Below are 19199 nucleotides of genomic sequence, written 5' to 3'. Positions count from 1 at the left end.
GGCATAGTCAGAAGGGCCAGAAGCGTTCAGAACATAGAGAATATAGCCAGCAGCAGATAGAAGTGTACATAAATAGAAAGAGAGAGAACACTCCTATATCTATCCATCTCTATCTATCCATCTCTATCTACACAGCTCTGAATGTCAAGCTCTAGTGACCATGCTCTGTAGCCATGGAGACAGGGGCAGACCCTCACACAGACAGGAGGCTGCATCTCAACAGTCTAAAGGGGCTTCCTCTCCATTCTGAAATACACAGGAAAGGGTGAAAACAATGTGATGGATGCCTATTGAGCATTTGCTATGATCTCTCCGTTTCTTTCCGATCCGTGCAGATGGAGGAAAGGAGATAAATATAGAGGCTGGTAGTCAGGTGCTACTAGCTTGGATCTGCTTTCTGCTAAAATCCACCTCCTTGTGTCCATGTGTGTTTATGAGCTCAGGGACATGGCTAGAGTACTGTAGTATGGGAAATGAGTCTAAATGGCTTTGGACGTGAGACACAATGAAAATGACAAGTACACAATGCATTAGTTCCGAGGACGGCTCAGCCTTGGGGAGTTGGAGGAGTGGATGGCAGTGTTTCAGAGCTGCATTGAGTTTTCCATTAGCTCTGGTTCTCTCATGCTGCAGAACCTGACACACACACACACACACACACACACACACACACACACACACACACACACACACACACACACACACACACACACACACACACACACACACACACACACACACACACACACACACACACACACACACACACACACACACACACACACACACACACACACATATGCCTGCAGGAACAAAGCAAAGTTCACTCCCCAAGTGTCACTCTCAGTGATCAGTTGGCAGTCTTCCACTTGTTTTTCTTGTTGCTTTCTATATCACCCTTCACTCTCTATATCACCTTCTCTCTCTATATCACCTTCTCTATCTATATCACCTTCTCTATCTATATCACCTTCTCTCTCTATATCACCCTTCACTCTATATCATCTTTCTCTCTATATCACCCTTCACTCTCTATATCACCTTCTCTATCTATATCACCTTCTCTCTCTCTATATCACCTTCTCTATCTATATCACCTTCTCTATCTATATCACCTTCTCTCTCTCTATATCACCTTCTCTATCTATATCACCTTCTCTATCTATATCACCTTCTCTCTCTATATCACCCTTCGCTCTATATCACCCTTCACTCTATATCACCTTTCTCTCTATATATCACTCTTTCTCTATCACCCTTTCTCTCTCTATATCACCCTTTCTCTATATCACCTTTCTCTCTATATCACCATTCTCTCTATAACACATTCTCTTTATATATCACCCTTCTCCCTATATCACTCTTCTCTCTATATATCACCCTTCTCTCTATTCTACCCTCTCTCTATATCACCCTCTCTCTATTCTACACTCTCTCTATTCTACACTCTCTCTATATCACCCTCTCTCTATTCTACCCGCTCTCTGTTATACCCTCTCTCTATTTTACCCTCTCTCTATATCAACCTTCTCTCTCGCTTTCAGTCTTTGTCTCTCTTTTTTCATTGTCTCTCTACTCTTTTGTTTTCCCATTCTATCCTCTCTAATCTACCCTTGCTCTCTGTCATTATTTTCCCTTCTTTCTCTCCATCTATCTCTTCTCTCTCCTATTTTCTTTCTCCCCTCTCACTCTTTCATTCTTGCTCTCTTGTTATCTCTCTCTCCTGCCCTCTCTCATTCACTCTCCCTCTATCCCTCTCCTTCCTCTTAGCCATACCCATGTCCTCTCTGATTCAATCCCAGATAATTCCCTTTCTGTGGGATTGGACGATTGCAGCAGGCGAAAGCGAAAGTGAGATTACACTGACCGATTAGTGAACAGGATCGGCGCTACATCATCTGTACACACACACACACACACACACACACACACACACACACACACACACACACACACACACACACACACACACACACACACACACACACACACACACACACACACACACACACACACACACACACACACACACACACACACACACACACACACACACACACACACACACACACACACATTAATATAAACATGTACACACACATTGTCACACATACACTCATACAAAGCAAATATTCACCATGTGATACAGTACTATAATGTGCATGAGTACACTCACATGCACACACACTCAGAGAGACACACACAAACACTTTGTTTAATTTCCCATCTGTTTAACCCCTGCTCTTTGACCTCTGACCTACAGGGTGATGTCTGATTGGCCACTGGGGGGTGGCTGTCCTCTCGGTCACCAGCTCACCCTCTGAGGCTTATGGGATAGGACGCCCCCCTCCCCACCCGCCCGTAACCTCCCGACCTGTAACCCCAGTGACGACTGTGCCAAATACTGTGCCTGGTGATTGGAGCTCCGGTCCTGACATGGGCAGCCCCGGCTGGGAGGTGGGTGAAGTGAACCTAGCATTAAAAGGCACATAACATATGTTTTGTTTTGCAGTTTTTACCTTCATATCTGTGTGTGTGTGTATTGTCTCCAATCCACTATCTACCTGGTATTTCACACACATTACATGGTAATTGCATCGTAACAACCTATTAATGACTTTCTCTGGGATTCATTAAATCAAACTGTTCTATTCAACTTCCATGGTCATCCAACATCTCCTTTCCCCTATCCATCCAGGTGGGTCCGGCAGGGCCGGTGGAGCCCGTGCTGGAGGCCTTGTGTCCAGAGTGTGGTCAGATACACCGGGCCTGGGAGAACCACCTCTATAACTACCGGCTGGAGGTGGACGATGACCTGGTGTGTCACATCTGTCTGCAGCCCCTGGTCCAGCCCCTGGACACACCCTGCGGACACACCTTCTGTGCTCGCTGCCTCCGCAGCTTCCTCCAGGAGCGGGACTTCTGCCCGCTGGACCGGGAGCGGCTACATCTGCAGGTGTGTAGGCGGAGCAGCATCCTGGTGCACAAGCTGCTTGACAAGCTGTCTGTGTCCTGTCCCCTGGCCCCGGCCTGCAGCCTCAGCATGCCCCGCTGTGACCTGGAGGCTCACCTCAAACACAGGTAGAGTGGAGTCATGCACACACACACTTACACACCTCAAACACAGGTAGAGTGGAGTCATGCACACACACACTTACACACCACAAACACAGGTAGAGTGGAGTCACACACACACACACTTACACACCTGAAACACAGGTAGAGTAGAGTCACACACACACACACTTACACACCTCAAACACAGGTAGAGTGGAGTCATGCACACACACACCTCAAATACAGGTAGAGTGGAGGGTAATAAATACCTTTCTCCCCTCTCTCTCTTGACTCTACTGAAGGACTCTTGATTAGCCTTTGTTAAACATAGAGAGTCTGGGAACATCAAACAAGTGGGGGAAAGGAACCATATTTCGGTAATAGAACCAGTTGAAAATATACGTTGGTACTTAATGAATATGATGTCAGTTCGGTTGTCATCTGAGACATTATGACTGATGACAGGACGACATAAACTGTATCTGGGAAAGTCTACACACTCTAGTTATCAGATTCACATGGAATTGTTGTGCAATTTAAATGTATAAATATGACACTATATGTGAAAAGATTAAATGTAATATTAGCTTCCAAATGAGAGATTTGGGTTTTCATAAAGTTAGAGCTCTGCTCAATCAGTGGCCCGCCCCTGTGAAGAAACATGGGTTATAAACTATGAAACACACCCTTCTCTCCCTCCACTATATAAGCTCTTGGCGAAAATGTAACCTTCTGTTCCGAGGATGATAGGACAATGGTCCATACATTGAAAAGGACTAACATGTCAACTACAGAACTAAGCCAACCTCAGCGTGAGCTTTGGTTGTGAATGGTATGAACTTTGAACTCTTATTCACTAAACAAGTGAGACATCCTAGCCGTTGAGTTAGCAACAGCAGCTGTAAACGTGGGCTAGGAAAGGACGGACGACCTATCCCGTCTACCACACAACGACGATACTACAATGTATTCAATTTACCACCAGTGACATTCTTCCGAGGCCAGGGAGATCTCTATTGGCCAACACGGTCAGCATCTACGACTAACCGACCGAAGCGCAGCTCAGAGTAAATATTTATTGCATTTTCCTTTTCCAAATGGGCGGTAATTTAGAATGCATAGGATATTGTATTTACGATAGCACAGCTTCTCCCTTTGTTCTTCAGTCTTCCCGCTCTTTCACTCAAACCCAACCCCCCTTTTTTGGGTAACCAGCTGTCATATCTGTTCCGTCCGCTAGGGACGTTTTCCTTTATGACATAATTTGTAATCAAGGTATGATTCATTCTGTGTAGATGTAATTCTGTGTATATGTAATTCTGTGTGATTAGATAGGTATTTAGTAAATAAATAATTAAACCCAATTTTGTATTGCTGATTCAACTTGTTAGCCAGGGTTCATGAAGATAACCAAGAGTTTACAACTTTCAGATGAGACTGAAATAAGGTGACGATTAATATTGACTGCTATTGATGTAAAATATTACTAGGTCTTTAAGAGTTTATTCGGAATAAATACTCTTTCGTGGTGCCCTGACTTTCTAGTTAATTACATTTACATGATTAGCTCAATCAGGTAATATTAAGAGAAAGGATTTATAGAATAGCATGTCATATCACTTAATCAGGCTTAGCCAAAGACACAACAAAAGATAGTTCCAAACCTCTGTGCCAATAACAGCTAGTTTTCAGTTTCCCCCTCCCCACTCAGACCACTCCCAGACAGTCCTAGCAAGATATTGCTCTTTGCTAAGAAGCTATTTTGGTTTATTTTTGACCATCTTAATTCAAAACAATCATAGTAAGGTACTTAATGGTTACCCATAAATTATTTGATATTGAGAGAAAAACGGCTGCATTGGACCTTTAAGGTTAGGGCTATCTATGATCAACTGATCCTAGACCTGTTTCTTACAAGTTGCTCCCCACTGGGAGACCACACAGGGATTATTAGGTCCCTTGTCATGTGACTGGGGATTACCAGCCAGTGACTTGGTCATGTGTTGTGTTGTCTGGCCGAGGCTCCATATCCTCTGACTTTCACCATGCTGGGAAACTTCAACTCCAGAGACCTGTTCAACCACTTTTTCTGTGACACTGCCAAGGGCAACCCCGACCTATGGTGAGTCCGGTGGCAGGGTAATACATCTGGCTGTTCTAGCACCTCTCTAATCGGGTGATCAACCCACAAATCCTCACACACACATAACTCAGTGTGTCTGGTGGCGGGGAACTCAGCAGGCTTGTGGTAGCTGTGAGATGTGTTGATGTGTGTGTAGCTACAATATGAGGGAGGTCTGCTGTGTAACGTACTAAAGGTTGTTTAGATGTCGGTTGAAACAGAATAGAATTTAGCCTCTAACATGTTATACATTGATGCTGAACCTTGTAGTGTTTGAATCAGCAATTAGAAGAAACGTTGCATTACTGTGTAGAGATGTATCTTACCTATCTAGAGTTTAATGCCTGGGTGCTAGCCTTTCGTCTTCAGCCAACTCGTTTGTTGTTGTCCTGACTCCTGCTGTGACACGACAACAACAAAGGATTTGGTTAAAGCTGGAACATACTGGTTACTAGGCTACACTGAACTGTGTGAGGTTCTGGACTGATTCTGGACTAGACCAGAGGAATGCCAACTAAAAACGGATAACTTTTATTTAGCTGAATTCTACATTCTGTAGGTATCCTTAAGGAAATGTCTCAGAGGATATTTACCTTGACGAGCTATGGCTAATGAACTGTTGTTAACACTTAACAGGCTTTCCCTGAGTCAGCTGTCTGGGCACGGGACACCCCTCTCTGCCCTGTCCAGTCCAGCCCTTGGCCCGGTCCACTTAATTAAGCTAAATTCAACTTATTTTTAAGTGCATCCTTTCTTGCTTCCTTCCTCCCTCAAAGTCATAACTGATCTGCCAAGGTTGGATTGGTGAAACCAATGAGTGCCAACAATGTCAATCAGTAATTACCTCAATGAATGAATGAAGGGAGTAAGGGAGGATGACTTTCAAAGTGTTTGTACAAAGCCAAAGGCTAGATGTTCACTACACCTTCTCCTCAGCTGATGGACAAGCATATGCAAAATTGCTTCGGGGGGGATTCATGTTCTGGCAGGTGAGATCTGTCTCATTCTAAGTTGTCTCTCTGAGGTGTCTGTTTTGGGACTGGGCTTTCTTTGCTCTGGTCTTAATAGCATCTATAGATTAAGGCCCAGATCCATGTGGTTAGTGCCCTCTGCCCCAGCCCTAAAACATTAATGGAGCTAATTATGGGATTAGATCATGAGAGACAGAATTGGGTGTCTGTCAGCTTGGATATTTAACATTGTTTGTGGTCCTACAGCTGCCTTAAAGTCAGTGGTTGGACACTGCCGTTCCCATTAGATTAGAACAGAAACATGCCAGGGCAGTTGGAGCATCCTTCTGAGTGACTGGTCGGAAACATCCCAGGGACCTCTGCTACCAGGGGTTGAGAAACACAACTCTATTTCAATTCAGTAGGTTTCCTGACATTTTCTGTTCTACCTGTTTATGAGCTGAACTCAATGGTGGCAGGTTGTGTATATTTTCATGCATGCAGCATGTGTGTGTGAAATGTAAGCCAGCTCAGTATATGTGCAGCCAGTTGTAATGTTCCCTCTCATTTTTTTCAGCACTGAGCAAATTTCAGGTCTGCTGAGCTCAAACTTGAATGTTTTGAAAATTCAGGCCCACGTTTACTGTACCCGCTTTAAGTTAGTTTTAACAGTGGTAAAGTAGGCTACTGTGGCTATTTGATCATAATGTAGGTCTACCAGAGTGGCCTACCATTAAAAACCATGGAGAAAATGCATCCCATAACATTTTAACATGGAAAAAGCTGTTCTATCAAATAAAATAAAATCAATCTTTATTTGTCACATGCGCCGAATACAACAAGTGTAGAACTTACCGTGAAATGCTTACTTACAAGCCCTTAACCAACAGTGCAGTTCAAGAAGAGTTAAGAAAATATTTACCAAATAAACTAAAGTAAAAAATAACAAAAAGTAACACAATAAATAAAAATAATGAGGCTATATACAGGGGGTACCGAGTCAGTGTGCAGGGGTACAGGTTAGTTGAGGTAATTTGCACATGTAGGTAGGGGTGAAGTGACTATGCATAGATAATAAACAGCAAGCAGCAGCAGTGTACAAAACAAATGGAGGCCATGTGATGAATTGTTCAGCAGTCTTATGGCTTGGGGGTAGAAGCTGTTCAGGAGACTTTTGGTCCTAGACTTGGTGTTCCGGTACCGCTTACCTTGCGACTTGGGTGACTGGAGTCTCTGACAATTTTATGGGCTTTCCTCTGACATCGCCTATTATATAGGTCCTGGATTGCAGGAAGCTTGGCCCCAGTGATGTACTGGGCCGTACGCACTACCCTCTGTAGCGTCTTACGGTCAGATGCCGAGAAGTTGCCATACCAGGCGGTGATGCAACCGGTCAGGATGCTCTCAATGGTGCAGCTGTATAACTTTTAATTTTTTTAATTTTTTTAAATACCCCGTTTTCTCCCCAATTTCGTGGTATCCAATTGTTTAGTAGCTACTATCTTGTCTCATCGCTACAACTCCCGTACAGGCTCGGGAGAGACAAAGGTTGAAAGTCCAGGATCCAGTTCCAGAGGGAGGTATTTAGTCCCAGGGTCCTTAGCTTAGTGATGAGCTTTGTGGGCAGTATGGTGTTGAACGCTGAGCTGTAGTCAATGAACAGCATTATCACATAGGTGTTCCTTTTGTCCAGGTGGGAAAGGGCAGTGTGGAGTGCGATTGAGATTGCATCAGCTGTGGATCTGTTGGGGCGCTATGCGAATCGGAGTGGGTCTAGGGTGTCCGCAAGGATGCTGTTGATGTGAGCCATGACCAGCCTTTCAAAGCACTTCATGGCTAACGATGTGAGTGCTACAGGGCAGTAATCATTTAGGCAGGTCATCCTTGCTTCCTTGGGCAAAGGGACTATGGTGCTTGAAACATGTAGGTATTACAGACTCAGTCAGGGAGAGGTTGAAAATGTCAGTGAAGACACTTGCCAGTTGGTCCGTGCATACTTTGAGTACACGTCCTGGTAATCTATCTGGCCCCTTGGCTTTGTGAATGTTGACCTGTTTAAAGGTCTTGCTCACATCGGCTACCGAGAGCATTATCACACAGTCATCCAGAACAGCTGGTGTTCTCAAGCGTGCCTCAGTGTTGCTTGCCTCGAAGCGAGCATAAAAGGCATTTAGCTCGTCTGGTGGGCTCGCGTCACTGGGCAGCTCACATCTGGGTTTCCCTTTGTAGTCTGTAATAGTTTTCAAATCCTGCCACATCCAACGAGCATCAGAGCCGGTGTAGTAGGGTTAAATCTTAATCCTGTATTGACGCTTTGCTTGTTTGATGGTTTGTCTGAGGGTGTAACAGGATTTCTTATAGGGGTCCGGATTAGTCTCCCGCTCCTTGAAAGCCTTTAGCTCGATGCGGATGTTGCCTCTAATCCATGGCTTCTGGTTGGTATATGTACGTTCAGTCGATGTGGGGACGACGTCATCATGCACTTATTGATGTAGCCGATGACTGAGGTGGTATACTCCTCAATGCCATTGGATGAATACTAGAACAAATTCCAGTCTGTGCTATCAAAACAGTCCTGTAGCGTAGCATCCGAATCATCTAACCACTTCCCTATTGAGTTAGTCACTGGTCCTTCCTGCTTTAGTTTTTGCTTGTAAGCAGGAATCAGGAGGATAGAATTATGGTCAAATTTGACAAATGGATAGCTTTGTATGCATCTCTGTGTGTGGAGTAAAGGTGGTCTAGAGTTTTTCCTCTGGTTGCACATGTGACATGCTGGTAAAAATTAGGTACAACTGATCATTCAACCTACAGTAGCCACCAATGTGTGGTGTTCAATGTAGGCCTACATTCCATGAGACTTTGGGGGAAAAAAACATGCAGAACTTGACATTAACCTGTTTATCCACTTGTCCTTCAGACAAGGAGGTGACTGAAAATGTTGTTGTGTTTTTTGATGCAATAAACCACTTTACAAAACAATGCAGCATTATTTCCATACCATTCATACAGATAATCGGACAAATGATGCTACCCTCTGCCTATTGGCTACTTAGCTTATTCAAGCCTGTCTCAAAATACAACACTACTCCTTTAAGACAAAAAAAAAGCTATTTACCTGACTCGCTTTTCAAAGATTCACACGTTTTGTGCTGTTGTAGGAAGCGATCACTCCCCTATTGCTGTCAACAAAGTATTTATACCTGGGCTAATAACTCACTAACTGGCAAAGGATATGAACATATATGTACAAATGTGCACATGCTCACTACATGTAGTTCTTGCTTTGATCTCAAAACAACCGCATCTACTCACGACCCGCTCATGTTGTAAAAACAGTCCAGTTCAAAGTGAATGGCACAGATCCATATATGGAAATGCTTTATTTGCATTTAGGCCTACTGCAGCTCTGATTGGTTATGGCATACCGGTCTGTGTAGAGTACGGGCCTTGAATTGTGCCTGTCAATGCAATAGTATCCTACTCCTATGCGTTCTGCCTACAAATCTCTTGCATAGATTGTTTTGCATACTAAGTCTTGCATAGTTTGTTTTGTTTTCGGTATGTTGCATTGATAGTGGCTAATATTGCATTGATTCGAACACAATTCCCACAGTAAAGGGAAACATTGATAGTGTTAACTAATGGGGAAAACTTTAGAATGTTGAGTGGTTCAATCTCGTGCTTCTCACGTGCACAGTTTAGAGGGAACATTGGCCAGTTATGTAACCTCTGAAATCCCTCTCTCTCTGTGCCCAGGTGTCCGGGGACTCGGTCTCAGCAGACCAATTTACAGGGCCCACCATGTGATCACGGGGAGGAGGGAGCCATGGTGACCAGCCCACCCAGGTCCCCCCGCTCCCTCCAGACGGAGACAGACCTGCAGGAGGAGAGCTCACCTTCGCCCCCTGGTGGCACCGCCAGCAGCAGTGTTCCCATGTGGATTGATGAGCCTGGACTGGACAACCCTGCCTTTGAGGAAAGCACTGAGGAGGACAGTGAGTAAGAGCAATAACTGTGTGTGTGTGTGCGTGTGTGCGTGTGTGTGTATTACTAACCTCTCTCTCTGTGTAGGTGTGGTAGGGTTGGAGTGTGTGGTGCCCAGGGTAAAGAGACCCCTCAGTAACCCCTGCATCCACCTCCTCCGTACCGCCAGCTCCGCCTCCTCAGGGTGGGACTGCCCCGAGTCCCCGCCCCTCTCCGCAGAAGAAGGTATGACATCACTTCCTCCATCTGACTTGCTTTCCTTAACCTTCCTCTCTAAATGAATCTAAACATTCATAATTATAAGAGATTGATGTGCTTCCATGTCCATGTGTATCTACCAGGTTGTGTGAAGCTGCCGTCCATTCCAGAGGGTGAGATCACCACCATCGAGGTCCACCGCTCCAACCCCTATGTAGAACTTGGCATCAGCATCGTCGGGGGCAACGAGACGCCCCTTATCAACGTGGTGATCCAGGAAGTTTACCGTGACGGGGTCATTGCTCGAGATGGCAGGCTTCTGGCCGGAGACCAGATACTACAGGTGAGGGTCCTGCATGGCTGTAATCTTTCTTCTATCTCCACTCTTCCTCTTCCTAACCACTTTACCCCCCTTTCCTCATTCTCTATTATCCTCCTATTATCCTCCTCTCTTAAAGGGATACTTCAGGATTTTGGCATTGAAGCCCTTTTATCTACTTTCCTAGAGTCAGATGAACTCATGGATACCATTTTTAAGTTTCTGCGTGCAGTTTGAAGGAAGTTGTTAACTAGCGTTAGCACAATTGCTAACTGGTGTTAGCGCAATGACTGGAAGTCTATGGTAACTGCTAGCATGCTAGTAGATGTAATCAGAGATACATTTGAGGAGATGGGAAACTCCATTGGAATTGTATTAACGGCCATTGTGTACGTTGCCTTTGCGTCGACCATGGACCACGCAGTGCATTCTAGGAGATTCTGGGACAAGGAGAGCTCGAGTGAATGGGGGTCAATTAAGCACTAGCTCTAAAACTCAAATTTAGGATGAATTTAGTACACCATTACATATATTTTCTGAGATGTGAGATAGTTCACTTGTTCTCTGTAATATTGTATAGCTTTGCCATTGTGACTTTACATACTTTTGAGGAAAATAGGCAGGTTTCTCGATCCTGACTTCGAGAAGGGATTGCGTGACGATTAGCTTAGGAACCGCGTGGCGTAGCAAGACATCGTGAATGCAATTGGTCAACGGTCTGCTAGGTGAGACGTTATACGTTCCTCCATTCATTGCCCATTGGGATTCCTATCTCCTCCTTTCTCTAATATATCTAATGCAGTGACTGGTAGTCTATGGTACCTATTAGGATGGTAGAAGATACCATAGACTTCCAGTCATTGCGCTAATGCTAGTTAGCATTGGCTCGCAAAATTACCTCTAACCTCCTTCTACTGGACACAGAGACATAAAAATTGTACCATGAGTTCATCTGACTCTGGGGAAGTAGATAAAGGGCCTCATTGCTAAAATCCCCAAATATCCCTTTCAGTGCTCTCTCTCCCCCTTCCTAGGTCAACAGTGTAGACATCAGCAACGTGCCCCATAACCTTGCCCGCTCCACGTTTGCACGCCCCTGTGCCATGCTACAGCTCACTGTCCTGAGAGAGCGCCGCTGTGCCTCTCGCCCGCCCCCTTTCACCACCCGTTCTGTGCCTCACGCCCCCTGCTCCACCCCAGAGAGCACCCCATCCAGCCCTGCCAGCCTGAGGATCACCCTGCACAAGCGGGACTCGTCAGAGCAGCTGGGCATCAAGCTGGTGCGCAGGACGGATGAGGTGGGGGTGTTTGTGTTAGATCTGCTAGACGGCGGCCTAGCGGCCAAGGACGGGAGGCTGTGTAGTAACGACCGCGTGCTGGCGGTCAATGAACAGGACCTACGCCACGGCACGCCTGAACAGGCTGCTCAGATCATACAGGTAAGGCTAGGGTTTAAACAGTGTTTCTGAAACGGTGAGTTGGGACAGTTTTTCTTGGCTTCGAGTTCTTAAGAAACTATGCAGTATTTTGTTTTTTTATGTATTATTTCTTACATTGTTACCCCAGGAAATCTTAAGTCTTATTACATACAGCTGGGAAGAACTATTGAATATAAGAGCAACGTCAACTTACCAACATTACGACCAGTAATACGACTTTCCCGAAGCGGATCCCCTGTTCGGACCACCACCCAGGACAATGGGTCTAATTCCAGTAGTCAACCCAAAACAACGGCGCCGCAGAAGGGGTAGACGAAGCGGCCACCTGGTCGGGCTCCGTAGACGTACACATCTCCCACCACTCCCGAGTATACTACTAGCCAATGTCCAGTCTCTTGTCAACAAGGTAGACCAAATTTGAGCAAGGGTTGCCTTCCAGAGAGACATCAGAGATTGTAAGATTCTTTGTTTCACAGAAACATGGTTCTCTCGGGATATGTTGTCAGTTCAGCCACCGGGCTTCTCCATGCATCGCGCCGACAGAGATAAACACCTCTTTGGGAAGAGGAAGGGCGGGGGTGTATGCTTCATGATTAACGACTCATGGTGTAATCATTACAACATACAGGAACTCAAGTCCTTCTGCTCACTGACCTGGAATTCCTTACAATAAAATGCTGGCCATTTTAACTACCAAGAGAATTCTCGTCAGTTATTGTCACAGCTGTGTACATTCCCCCTCAAGCAGACACCAAGATGGCCATCAAGGAACTTCATTGAACTATATGCAAACTGGAAACCATATATCCTTAGGCTGCTTTTATTGTAGCTCGGGATTTTAACAAAGCAAACTTGAGAACAAAGCTACCTAAGTTCTCCCAGCATATTGATTGCGCAACGCGCATGGGCAATGCCCTCGCCCACTGCTACTCTAACTTCCAAATGCATACAAATCCCTCCACCTCACTCCTTTCGGCAAATCCGACCACGGCGCCATCTTGCTCCTACTGTTTTATAGGCAGAAACTCAAACAGGACGTACCAGTGACGAGAACCATTCAACGCTGGTCCGACCAATCTGAAGCCACGCTGGAATATGTTCCAGTCAGTCTCAGAGAACACCATCGACCTATATGCTGACTCTGTGAGTGCGTTTATAAAGAAGTGCATTGGAGATGTTGTACCCAGTGTGACTATTAAAACCTCCCCTAATCAGAAACCGTGGATGGATGGCGGCATTCGCGCAAAACTGAAAGCGCGATCCACCGCATTTAACCATGGAAAGAGGTCTGAGAATATGAGTGAATATAAACAGTGTAGTTATTCCCTCTGCGTGGCAATCAAACAAGCGAAGTGCCAGCACAGGGACAAGGTGGAATTGCAATTCAACGGCTCAGACACAAGACATATGTGGCAGGGTCTACAGGAAATCACAGACTACAAATAGAAAGCCAGCCATGTCACGGACACCGACGTCACGCTTCTAGACAAACTAAACACCTTCTTTGCCCGCTTTGAGGATATACAGGTCTACCGTCACGACCCACTAACAAGGACTGCACCGCCCCCCCCCCCTCTCCTTCTCTGTGGCTGACGTGAGTAAAACATTTAAACGTGTTAACCCTCGCAGGGCTGCTAGCCACGTCCTCAGGGCATGGGAAGACCAGCTGGCTGGTGTGTTTACGGACATATTCAGTCGCTCCCTATCCCAGTCTGTTGTCCCCACATGCTTCAAGATAGCTACCATTGTTCCTGTACCCAAGAAGGCAAAGATAACTGAACTAAATGACTACCGCCCCATAGCACTCACTGTTGTCATCATGAAGTGCTTTGAGAGACTAGTCAATGATCATATCACCTCCACCTTAACAGCCACCCTAAACCCATTTCAGTTTGCATACCACCCCAACAGGTCCACAGAAGACGCTATCGCCATCACACTGCACACTGCTCTAGCCCATCTGGACAAAAGGAATACCTATGTAAGAATGCTGTTCATTGACTACTGCTCAGCATTCAACATAGTACCCTCCAAGCTCATCATCAAGCTGGAGGCCCTGGTTCTCAACCCAGCCCTGTGCAATTGGGATCTGGACTTTCTGACGGGCCGCCCCCAGATGGTGAAGGTAGGAAACAACATCTCCACTTTGCTGACCCTCAACACTGGGGCCCCACAAGGGTGCGTGCTCAGCCCCCTCGTACTCCCTGTTCACCAACGACTGCGTGGCCATGCACACCTCCAACTCAATCATCAAGTTTGCAGATGACACAACAGTAGTGGGCTTGATTACCAACAACGACGAGACAGCCTCTAGGGAGGAGGTGAGGGCACTCGGAGTGTGGTGTCAGGAAAACAACCTCTCACTCAACGTCAACAAAATAAAGGAGATGATCATGGACTTCAGGAAACAGCAGAGGGAGCACCCCCCTATCTACATCAAAGGGACAGCGGTGGAGAAGGTGGAAAGTTCATCAGCGTACACAACACAGACAAACACAGACAGTGTGGTGAAGAAGGAGCAACAACACCTCTCAGGAGGCTGTCACCCAAAACGCTTACAAACCTTTACAGATGCACAACCAAGAGCATCCAGTCGGGCTGTATCACAGCCTGGTACGGCAACTGCACCACCTTCACCTGCAAGGCTCTCCAGAGGGTGGTGCAAACTACCTGCCCTCTATGACACCTACAGCACCTGAGGTCACAGGAAGGCCAAAAAGATCATCAAGGACATCAACCACCTGAACCACTGCCTTTTCACACTGCTACCATCCAGAAGACGAGGTCAGTACAGGTGCAGAAAATCTGGGACAGAGAGACTGAAAAACAGCTTCTATCTCAAGGCCATCAGACTGCTAAACAGCAATCACTTACTCAGAAAGGCTTCTGCCTAAACTGAGACTATCCCTGGCCACTTTAATAAAATGATCACTAGTCACTTCATACAATGCCACTCTAAATAATGCCACTTTAATAATGTTTACATACAGTATCTTACATTACTCAAATCACATGTATACACTGTATTTTTTTCATAATGCTTACGTCTTACATTACTCATATTTTATACCATATATTGCACCTTGCCTACATCGCTCATCCATATACTTACATGTACATATTCTCATTCACCCCTTTAGATTTGTGTATATTAGGTAGTTGTTGGGGATTGTTAGATTACTTGTTAGATATTACTGCACTGTCGGAACTAGAAGCACAAGCATTTCGCTACACTCGCATTAACATCTGCTAACCATGTGTATGTGACAAATAAAATGTGATTTGATTTGATGGCCAACCCTACTCTCTTTCCCTGTCGACTACAGGCTAGCGGCGAGAGAGTTTTTCTACTGATTGGCCGGCCCAGTAAGCCTACCCCTCCACCAAGCTCCACTTCCAACAGAGACCTGTACTGCCATGACCACTTCCTCCCCAATCACCACCACCACCATCACTACAGCTTCTCCCCCAACCCCAGCCCAGTGCCTACCTGTGCCCACCTGGCTCGCTCCAGCACCCACAGAGTGAGTACACACACCTGAAGGGAGTGTGTGTGTCTGACTGTCTCTATTACTGTGTATCTTTGTATACTGACCTCTCTTGTCGTGTGTGTGTGTGTGTGTGTGTGTGTGTGTGTGTGTGTGTGTGTGTGTGTGTGTGTGTGTGTGTGTGTGTGTGTGTGTGTGTGTGTGTGTGTGTGTGTGTGTGTGTGTGTGTGTGTGTGTGTGTGTGCGTGCGTGCGTGCGTGCGTGCGTGCGTGCGTGCGTGCGTGCGTGTGTAGGACCTGTCCCAGTGTGTGACCTGTAAGGAGAAACACATCACTGTGAAGAAGGAGCCTCATGAGTCTCTGGGTATGACCGTGGCCGGGGGGCGGGGCAGCAAGAGCGGCGAGCTGCCCATCTTTGTGACCAGCGTCCAACCACACGGCTGCCTGTCACGTGATGGACGAATCAAACGAGGTGAGTAATGACTCACATCCCCCAGTGGGAGCTTCTGATATTATTCTCAAGGCCTAATTAAAGTTGTCAGTTTTTGGTTTGTCTTTCTTCCTGTGCTGTTCAGCTGAAGTCTCAGAGGTCAGTGTCTCTCAGGACTATTTGTCCCTAACTAACTGTTCTTCTCTGTCCTTTTTGTCCCTCCCTCTGCTTCTCCCTCTCTCACTCCTACACACACACACACACACACACACACACACACACACACACACACACACACACACACACACACACACACACACACACACACACACACACACACACACACACACACACACACACTCTATCTCTCTCTCATTCTCTCCAGGTGACATCCTCCTGAGTATCAATGGCCAGGACCTGACCTACCTGAGCCACAGTGAGGCGGTGGGCACCCTGAAGGCCAGCGCAGCATCGCCCTCCGTCCAGCTGAGGGCGCTGGAGGTCAGCATGGTGGAGGAGCCGGGCCAGGTTCAGAGCACCGAGGACCAGCTGTTTCCCCCACATCACCACACACACAACTCAGACTACGACTCGTCCTGGTCCCCTTCTTGGGTCTTGTGGCTCGGCCTGCCCAGGTACAGAGAATATAACCCTCACACACACACACACCTGTTTGGGTTGGACTCACTTGGGGTGTTTGGGATATTGGGAGTTTGTGTGAAAGTATTGCTGTGACTTATTTAGTGGTTTCATGTTAGTGTAGGTGAAGCTGAGGAGAGGAAGACCTTTTAGACTATTGAAGTCATCCAGGGAGATTGTGTTTGAATGTGTGAGGTATTAGAATATGTATTTTGTTTCATGTGTCAGTATTATGTGTGTGTGTGTGTGTGTTACGTAAGGAGGTCCATACGGGGGATTATGTTTGTGTGTGTGTGTTGTCCTGAACTGTGCTGTAGTGTGGATTATCAACTGAGAGCCATGTGGTGACATCCCCAATGTCTCTCCATAATTCCTCCTTCTGAGACTGGTGCAGAGAGCAGCCTCAAACTCACACTCTTTTTTTCTTACGCTCTCCTTTTCTTCTGCTGTCTTTCTTTGTTTCTCTCCCTCCCTCTGAATCACCCCTCTATTGCTTTCTTTCCCTGCCTATCTGTCTCTCTGTTTCCTCCCTCCTTTTCTGTCTTTCTCTTGCCCTCCTTCCCCATTTCTCTCCCTGCTCCTCCCTCTATCGTCCCCCCCTGTCTCTCGCCCTCTCACTAAAACACTGGCTCATTCTCTCCGTCCATCTCTCTCCCTTTGTATTCTCTCTCTCTCTCAGCTACCTTCACAGTAGCCATGAGATTGTTCTGCGTAGAAGTCACCCTGGGAGCTGGGGCTTCAGCATCGTCGGGGGATACGAGGAAAACCATAGCAACCAGGCATTCTTCATCAAGACCATTGTCCTTGGAACGCCTGCATACTACGATGGCCGCCTCAAGTAAGCCTTCAGTCATGCTGTGAGCATATAGACACATTTCCGTTCTCTGTAAGTTAATTGTCAATAAAGTACATCTTATATTATCTTACATACACACTGTGTATTAGGTACACCCATCTAGTACCGGTTCGGACCCCCCTCTTCCTCCAGAACAGTCTGAATCCTTCTGGGCATGGAAACATTGCTCAATTGGTATCAAGGGACTTAACATGAGCCATGAAAACATTTCCCACACCATTACACCACCCCCACCAGCCTGTACCATGCCTGCTGCATATGCCAAATCCTGACTCTGCCATCAGCATGATGCAACAGGAACCGGGATTGGATGGACCAGGCGATGTTTTTCCATTCCTCAATTGTCCAGTGTTATTGATCTTGTGCCCATTGGAGCCGCTTCTTCTTGTTTTTAGCTGATAGGAGTGGAACCTGGTGTGGTCGTCTGCTGCAATAGTCCACCTGTAACAAGGACCGCTGAGTTGTGTGTTCCAAGATGCCGTTCTGAACACCACTGTTGTACTGCGCCGTTATTTGCCTGTTTGTGGCCCACCTGTTAGCTTGTCCGATTCTTGCCATTCTCCTTCTACCTCTCGTCAATAAGCTGTTTTTGCCCACAGGACTGACTGGATGTTTTTTGTTTGTCTCATCATTCTCGGTAAACCCTAGACACTATCATGTGTGAAAAGACCAGGGGGCGGCCGTTTCTGAGATACTGGAACCGGAGCGCCTGACATGATCATACCACTATCAAAATCGCTTAGGTCAATAGTTTTGCCCATGATAACATTCAATCGAACAGTAACTGAATTCCTTGGTGCCTGTCTGCCAACTTTAAATAGCAAGCCATGGCCATGTGACTCACTGTCTGTTGGAGCAAACCATTTTCATGAACAAGGGGTGGGTGTACTTAATAAACTGGTGTATATCTGTATGTGGTCCATCCATTTTGATGTGCCCCTCTGTGTCCCCTCTGTTCCCTAGGTGTGGGGACATGATAGTGGCGGTTAATGGACTGTCTACGGCTGGTATGAGCCACTCAGCCCTGGTACCCATGCTGAAGGAGCAGCGTAGCAGAGTGGCTCTCACTGTGGTCTCCTGGCCTGGCAGCCTGGCATAGCATTATGCCATACTGAAATGACTGTAGACTGGATCTAACCAGGGCCAAATCAGGACTGCATCGAAATCAGGCTATGGCGCCAAATCATACCATACTGAAATTGTTTTAAATTGGACCTACTGTAACCTGGGCCAAATTACAGACTTCATCAAACCAGGCTAGAGGAAACCTGGCCCTATTGAGCAAAATCACTTGATACTGGGGCAGACTGTGTCAGCCCCACAAACAGACTGTGTTCATATGGTCATGTTACCGGGACTGTATCTGTTCAAGGACAGTACATCGTCTCTGGACTGCAGTTGAATATACCAAGGGTGCGTTCAGGTGGCCGCAACAGATGGAAATTCATTGCATAGAACAGAAGAGTCTCTGCCATGTAATGATTTAGATCAGCTCTAGGCCATGTCTTTGTCTGAAACGTTGCTAAGGTTATCAGGAGAAAAATGGGATAAAACCTTTTCACCTACTCGCTCCAACTGAATAAACCCAAGGCCTTACTCTGGGGGCCCAAGTCCCCTGGACACAGCGTTAGGCCTCATCACCATGACGACCCAGCCATCAGCTCCCTAGGGTTTACTTGTGGATTCTGCCATTTGATAAATATTTTCCACAGAGA

The 19199-nt window shown here is 46.3% G+C and overlaps 2 protein-coding genes across 3 annotated transcripts in view; one reads left to right on the top strand and one right to left on the bottom strand.

Annotated features, from left to right (window-relative positions):
* The window catches only part of LOC118378057 (pancreas/duodenum homeobox protein 1-like), a 19111-nt gene extending 13551 nt beyond the window's left edge, over positions 1-5560 (bottom strand). The window contains exon 1 of the transcript XR_008102983.1: positions 5506-5560. The gene's annotated coding sequence lies outside the window, so the exon portion shown is untranslated. The remainder of the gene's footprint in view (positions 1-5505) is intronic.
* The window catches only part of LOC118378056 (ligand of Numb protein X 2-like), a 21910-nt gene extending 2711 nt beyond the window's left edge, over positions 1-19199 (top strand). Inside the window, exons 2-12 of one of the 2 annotated variants that reach the window (XM_052502970.1) lie at positions 2264-2457; positions 2699-3081; positions 9889-10127; positions 10204-10341; positions 10458-10657; positions 11668-12072; positions 15399-15596; positions 15854-16031; positions 16375-16624; positions 17308-17466; positions 18448-19199. In XM_052502970.1, the coding sequence (XP_052358930.1) occupies positions 2437-2457; positions 2699-3081; positions 9889-10127; positions 10204-10341; positions 10458-10657; positions 11668-12072; positions 15399-15596; positions 15854-16031; positions 16375-16624; positions 17308-17466; positions 18448-18583 (2307 nt within the window). In that variant the 5' untranslated portion in view covers positions 2264-2436 and the 3' untranslated portion in view covers positions 18584-19199. Of the gene's footprint in view, positions 1-2263; positions 2458-2698; positions 3082-9888; positions 10128-10203; positions 10342-10457; positions 10658-11667; positions 12073-15398; positions 15597-15853; positions 16032-16374; positions 16625-17307; positions 17486-18447 lie in introns of both variants that reach the window. The other variant, XM_052502974.1, reaches the window with a different exon arrangement.

Source organism: Oncorhynchus keta, chromosome 4, assembly GCF_023373465.1.
Source record: "Oncorhynchus keta strain PuntledgeMale-10-30-2019 chromosome 4, Oket_V2, whole genome shotgun sequence".
Classification (NCBI taxonomy): Eukaryota; Metazoa; Chordata; class Actinopteri; order Salmoniformes; family Salmonidae; genus Oncorhynchus; species Oncorhynchus keta.
The sequence above is the reverse complement of the archived record's forward strand: the minus strand, read 5'-3'. Positions and strand labels throughout refer to the sequence as shown.